This window comes from Bactrocera neohumeralis, unplaced genomic scaffold (genome assembly GCF_024586455.1).
Source record: "Bactrocera neohumeralis isolate Rockhampton unplaced genomic scaffold, APGP_CSIRO_Bneo_wtdbg2-racon-allhic-juicebox.fasta_v2 ctg2664, whole genome shotgun sequence".
Lineage (NCBI taxonomy): Eukaryota > Metazoa > Arthropoda > Insecta > Diptera > Tephritidae > Bactrocera > Bactrocera neohumeralis.
In genome coordinates this window covers 1-6,870 of record NW_026090277.1, presented here as the reverse complement: position 1 = coordinate 6,870, position 6,870 = coordinate 1, and the positions used below count along the sequence as shown (strand labels likewise).

Sequence of the window (6,870 nt, the reverse complement as noted above, 5' to 3'; positions counted from 1 at the left end):
GCCGTCGTGAACCCCTTCGTCGCCATCTCACCCACTGTTCAACAGAATGTACGCGGTGTTCTTAGCCCGGCCGCCACCGCCGCCGCTGAGCCGAAGCACGCGCGCGCTGCCCCGACCTCCTTTCTCTGCCTTCCGCCAATCAGCCCGTGGCACGTCGCACCGCGGTCGGCGCCACCATCGTCGTGAGTGCCGCGTCGGCCGGTGCAGCCGCGCAGAGCGGCGGAGGAGAGGGCACCGGCTTTAGCGTCAGTAACACCACCCCTGGCAGCGCGGACATGGACGTGCCTAACATGCCCGACTTCACACCGGTGCCTGCGCGGGCGCGCTCCAAGACTGGCGCGCTTATCTCGGATGAGGACGTGATCTTCAACTTCATCCTCTCTCCCCGAGGAGGCGCAGAAACGGAAAGACCTCTTCTATCTTGAGGGCGTGACAAACCGAGCGGCGCCGTCCTCAATCGCGGCGAGGGCGGGCGCCGGCCCCGCCATCCAACAGCTCCGTGCCCTCTACGGCACCACCGCCGACGACGTTGTAGGCGGCGGCGGCGGCGACAGTTCAATGGAAACTGGCAACGTGGCGGGGCGCTTCCCCAGCGGAGGCAGCACCAGCCGCCTGCAGGCGAGTGCGACGGTCCTTCCGCAGGCCTCTGGCGATTCCGCTCCGAGGGGCAGCCTCACGGCGGCGCGGTCTACAACGGCGTCCCTATGGAGTCCCTCGGCGGCACCCTCGCGCGCGACGTGCTGCCGGAGCTGATGGTTGCCGAGGCGCGCAGCGCCGAGCTCGCGACGATCCGGCGGCGCATCGACTGGGATGTTGCCCTTCCGTCCGCGGACAGCGCGTCGCAGCCCCCTTGCCCGCCATCACGTTCCTCGACGGGGAGGGCAACCCAGTTGTGCAGTTCTCTAAAGTGCATTTTACTTTTAACACAGCCACCCTCACGATGGAACGGGACGTGGAGGAGGACATGAAGGAGGCCCACCTGTCAGGTCCGCACCACCACCACTACCCCTCCCACAACAGCAACCACAATGGTGGCGGCCTTAGCGGGAATCGGCGTGGCGAGTCGGCCTCCATCGCGGCGAACCGTGTGGCGGCGGCCATTCGCACCGTCGGCGAGGCCTTTAGCCAGGGCAGCACAAACCCCTCTCTCTTTCGCTTCCACGGTCTCGTAGGACTCGCCGAAAGGCCTCGCGGAGAAGGTTGGTCTTGAGCGCGTGATGGAGTATCAGGTGACGTGCCAGAGCGACCATGTCATGCTGCTCTCCTCACCCTACGTCGACGCCGACGTGGGCGACCTCATCGTGCACCTCAACCCTCACTGCTTGGGGTGGTACGGCTGACCATCACCGGCTTCGACTGCGCCGCCGTGAACCCCACCTCAGGCGCGCTTGCGGAGAGCTCAAATGTACTAACGGTGATCATCCGCTGCGTGCACACCGCTCGCCGAGGGCCACTGGCTTGTCGCGGCCGCTGCCGCTGCCGGCGCCACCGAGCCAGCTGTTGAGTCCGCGACGGACGAGAGTGGCGGCGTGAACGCCGTCAGCTTCGGCGCCGGTAGCGACCGCTTCTCCCCCACGCAGCCCCTGCAGGGCTCCTCGCCGTCGCCGAAAAGCACCGGTGGGATGCCGGTCTTCCCTCCGCCCCGCCCTCCGCGCACACGCTGGTCCCGTCGGAGCAGACCAGCCTAGGCGAGCGGGTGTCGCCGACGGAGTTCAACCTGACCCTAGCGAGCTTCCGTAAGGACCAGGAGGTGCGCGCACTCAGCCGCAGCGGCCGATGCAACGGTCCGGCGGCGGCCAGCGGCACGCCCCCGGGCGATGCCGCCGTGAACAGCAGCCGCGGCGCCTTGTCGGCTCGCTTAACGACTGAGCGGCTGTCAAACGGTCTTCCCACCGCCGCCGATCACTACGCTGGTGCCCTCGGAGACGACGGCAGCGAGGCCGCCGCCCCGTACGCGTTCCCCGCCACAAACCCGCATGAGCTGCGCTACGCAGAGGCGCAGAACACCTCTCGTGAGTTCGTCTTTATGCAAATCAGTCGCGCACGGGCGTCTGCCAAGGCGGAGGCGGCCGCCCTTGCCTTGGCACTGAACCCGCCAAGGCCGACACCGGAGGTACCGAAAAGCAAGGCTTCGCCGGAGGAGGATGCGTGGGGCCAGCCGAAGGACAGTCAAGGAGGAGCAGAGGGCGACGGCAAAGGTGAGAAAGAGGGCGAGGCGGGGGAGGACACCCTCGACGTCGACGGCGCACCCGCTGTCGGGGCGACATTCGCCGTCCACATCGCCTTGGACGAGGCGGTGCTTGACAACAAGATGAGGCGGGCCAAACGCCGGTCAAGGGGCAGCAGCAGCCAGGCAAGCGAGAAGGGCGCCAGGGCCTCGCTCGGCGGGGCTTCCTTCGAGAACGGCGAGACGGAAGGAGATCTACAGCGAGGAGGAGAAGCTGTGGTGTGTGCCGGCTTTCCTGTTCACGTGGGTCCTGCTCGCCTCCCTCCAGTCTCCCTGAGCCACATGCGTCTCACGGCGTGGCAAGATCGATTGACCGCCCTCTTTGAAGACGACGACCAGGACCTTCTTCAAGCGGAAACGCGCGCCGAGGTCAAGAAGCAAGCAAAGGCCGAGCTTGCAGGACACGTCATCGCCAGCCTCGGCGGCGGGGCTGAACAACAACAACAATAATAATGCGACTGCGGCGTATACGAGCTACCGAACAACAGCTTTGGCAGCAGCGCCGTGGGCCGGCCGGCGAACGCAGGCCGCGGGGCCGGTGCGAACGCATCGCACGAGCGACGCTCGAGCATGACCTCACGCAAGAACGTGGCGCCGGCCTTCAGCGGTGGCGGCGGCGCGTCGTCGAACAGCCGTCAATCCATCGCCTGCTGCGTCGGCTTGTGCTTTGCCTGCTGCTGGAGGAAAACCGCGGTTCCCAGCAGCTCTTTCACGACCTCGTCGAGCTGTGCAATCACCTGAGCCGCAACGCGCTGCTCCGCACCGTCGCGGCGACCGGCGGCACGAGCGAGGGCCTGCAAAGCATGGCCGCGGCCGCGCTGGCCCCCACCCCCTCTGCGGACAGCGAGGCGGAGATGGGCATGCGAGGATCCTCCCGCGCCATGTCACGGAACTCGATGAGCGTCCGCGCCGCTAAGCTCACCGAGAATGACCGTCGCAACCTACTTCTGCTCGCCCGCGTGCTGGAGACCTGCGTGACGGCGATGGTCACGATTGGCTGTTACACCGAGGCCGTGAACTACGCGAGGCAACGGGTGCATGCGCACTGCCTGCTAAAGGGCGACACGACCGACGTCGTCTGCTCCGCCCAGCGCGACTTGATGGAGACGCTTTTCTTTATGGCGACTACCACGCCTCTCTGCAGGTGGCCGAGGACGTCCTCATGTTGGCAGAGCAACTCTACCCTCCCAACTCCACCGAGGAGGTCGAGGTGAAGATGCACATTGTGCTCGCAGCCGTGTACAGCGGGAAACTGACCGCGCCAGCGACGTCATGGGTCAGCTGTTACCCCTGCTGGAGGATAAAACCACCGCCAACGTAAAGCCAAGGAAAGGCGGTGAGGAGGAGGAGGACGAAAAGGACGAAAGCGCTGGTGGGCTCAGCCCCATCACGCGGGCCGAGATCAAGCTCCTCGACGTCCTTATCCGGCCGATGATGGAGCGCATGGTACCCAGCTTCCCCGTTCTTGGCGGCGACGCGGCCAGTCGCCCACAGCAAAAGGCTCGGTCACCTTCATGTCCCAGGGCGTGCTGAAGACGTTGGAGGAGGCCGTGGAGCTTCTCTCCGGGGAGGGCGACCTCGCGGAACTGGAGAAGAGCTTCTCGACGGTCCTGCCGGCCGCCGCCGCGCTTGCCGCCAAAAGCAACGACAATGGCGTTGCCGCCGCGCGGGCGATGGCGGTCGCAGTGGGCAAGCAGAAGCGCACGCGATGGAACCTGCTGTGCCTGGCCGCCGTCCTGCTCATGCAGAATGGAGAGATCGACCCTGGCATGCGGCTGCTCGAAAACATCGTGGAGGAGCTCGCGCTGTGGCAGAACCGTTTTGTCGAGCGCACGCACCGGGCGCGTCTCAGCTCGCTGCTGTGGGTTACTATTGTTGTTTGGAAGATATGGACAAAGCCGACGGAGACGCAGGAGCTGCTGCCGATGTTGAAGCGCACTGTCCACCAGCTCACGCACAACCGCGGACCGTTCCATCCTTTATCCGCCACTGCGAACCTATTGTTGGCAGACATGCAAAGAACGTTCCGCACAGCCACGCGCTCAACATCGCCCTCCGCTCTGTCACCGCGCTCCGGCGGTGCGTCTCCCCGTGCTCGAACTACCTGCTCATCGCCCATTCCATCTGCTGCTCCCTTTCAACGGGGTCACGGCAGTGGCGGACCGGCCTGGAGCACGCAAACTCCGCACTGGTGATTGCTCAGATGAACAACGTACCGCCCGAGGTGCGCGCCGCCCAAGAGTCCATCTTTCTCGGCGCGCTGCTGCGCTGTCCGCCGACTACGGAGGTGAAGATGCTGCCCGGCCTTTTCTTCAAGCAGTTGGAGGGTGTGTGACGTCGTTGGAGGTCGTCTTCGGGCCGCACAGCGAGCATCTTGTGCTGCCGCTGCTCAACCTCGCCGACACCCATTACCTTTTCGGCGACTACGACAGCGCACTCGCGTGTGCGCGCGCTACGCCTGGCGGACAACAAGGGAACGCTGACCATGTCTTACATGGTGCTAAAGCCGAGTGTCAGCTCAACGTTGAGAAGGGCGACCTTGAGCGGCGCCGCCTCGCACTTGAACGCTCTCCTCCGGAGTCCCACTCGCTTGCTCGTCGTCGCCGACGTTCTCTTCTGCATCGGCGCCCTCCTCGAGGCCCGCGGGGGCGGCAGCGTGGACATCGCCGAGGCCCAGACGCCTACCTGCGGTGCCTCGCCATTCTCGAGGCGGCGTCGCTGGCGGGCAGCCTCGCCTCTGTGCGGGTGTACACCGCACTCGCCAAGTCTTTCTACAGCGTCGGTGCCTATGCTGACGCCCTCAACTGGGCACTGCAGGCCCAGCGCGCAGTCCACGCGAACTATCATGAATGGCCGCAGGAGGTGTCGACGGTGAAGACGCTGGTCGCCATCGTGCAGGAACGCGTGTTCGAGGTGGAGGGGACGCACGTCTGTACCGCGCCCAGTCAGCCGGACGACGGGGTGCCCGGCAGTGGGGGCGTCCAGCTGTTGTAAGCAGAAAAAAACGAAAAGGGAAAAAAAAATGGCTGCCGCCCTTTCTCTCCCGCCAATGCAGGGTTCAGTCTCCTTTGATTCGTATCCCCTCGTCTCTCTTTCTCTTTGTCTTCTTCTTTTTTCTCATGGTCTACGGTTGCATGTGTGCTTTACGACAGTTTTCGCTTTTTTTTTCTTTTTGGTTTTTTTTTTTTTTCACCCTCTCTCCTCTCTCCCTTTCCTGCTTTCTGCATCCCTTTTGTTCACATGTATGCTGATGCTTTCGATGTTTCGTTTTTTTTACCTCTCCTACCTAAAAGAGAGAGAGAGAGAGAGTTGGTGTATCTCTATCTTCTCACATCGAACATGTACAGATCAAAGCAGCAAACCCAACGCTTAATGTCTTTTTTTTTCAAACGGCGAACGTCTTTTTATTCCCTTTTTTTTTTTTTTTTTAGTCGTCTCGTCTTTTCTTCTCCTCTCTCTCTATCTACGTTGTATTTTCTTCACTCTCCCTCCCCTCCCCTTTCCCCTCTCCTCCCTTCTCACTCTCTTCTTAGAACGGTTCATTCCACCACACAATGTATCTGCTGCGGCATCCTTTTTTTTTGTTGTTGTTCTCTGCGCTCTCGCTGACTTTCTTTTTCTTTTTTTTTCTTCTTCTGTCCGTACATTGACGTTTTTGTCTTCTTTTTTTTTTTGTTGTCTTGGAAAGAAGTTTTTTTTTTTTACCCTTTTGCTGTTTTACTCTCTGTTTACCAATTTGACGCCCTCAGAAACACCCTCCAAAACGAAACAAAAACATCAACAACAAAAGCGGAGTTTCTGCTAGAGAGCAGCGGACCTGGTCTGCAGACACGTCAGAGTAAAAAAAAAAAAAAAAAAGAAAAGATGGAGATATGAAACGCTGCGGATGGCGGCAGCAACGTCTCACTGCATGGACGCGCCACTTCCTCTCCCCACCCGCATTACTCCTTTTTGTGTGTGTGCATCTTTTTTTTTTTTTTGGTCTTCAGCAGCCTCAACACAACGCGGAATACAAGAACAACAATACCAACAACAAACGAAAGACCGGGCCTCGGGCGAAGGAGAGGCGATAGACAAACACACACACACACACACACACACACACACACACACACACACACACACGACCGGCAGAGAGAAGGCGAGAGAGAGAGAACAACAGAAAAAAAAAACAAAAAAAAATGGCGCAAACCCACGCCATCACACTGACCGGCTCAATTGAGGCGGTCACCGAGTACTTTGGCTTTGCCGTCAACAACATCCTCTACCAGCGCGGCATCTACCCCGCCGCGTGCTTCCAGCCAGTGCGGAAGTACGGACTGCCGTTGATGATATCCACCGATAGGGCCCTCAATGACTACCTGGCCAACCTCCTACAGCAAATCGCGCTGTGGATGGCGCAGCGCCAGTGCCGCGTCGTTGCACTTTTGATCGTCGACCCCGCCACAGATGCGGTGCGCGAGCGGTGGGAATTCACCGTTGTAGAAGAAGAGGAGAAGGGGGAAGAGGGGGACAACACGGCGAGGCGAGTGGAGCCTTTGGTGAGCTCTTTGTCGCGCACCGCGGGCGGCGGCCGCCGGAAATCTGAGGAGGAGGTGCGCAGACACGTGCAAGCAGTGCTTCGACAGATCACCGCCTGTGTT

The 6,870-nt window shown here is 61.3% G+C and overlaps 1 protein-coding gene across 1 annotated transcript; it reads left to right on the top strand.

The window, feature by feature from the left end:
- Nucleotides 1-6,408: 6,408 nt before the first annotated feature.
- Nucleotides 6,409-6,864, top strand: LOC126766855 (mitotic spindle assembly checkpoint protein MAD2A-like; the record flags this gene model as incomplete). The annotated part of the gene is made up of 1 exon (XM_050484543.1): nucleotides 6,409-6,864. A coding segment is annotated over exon 1 (456 nt), but the record flags the coding sequence as incomplete, so codon positions are not given.
- Between the last annotated feature and the right edge of the window lie 6 nt (nucleotides 6,865-6,870).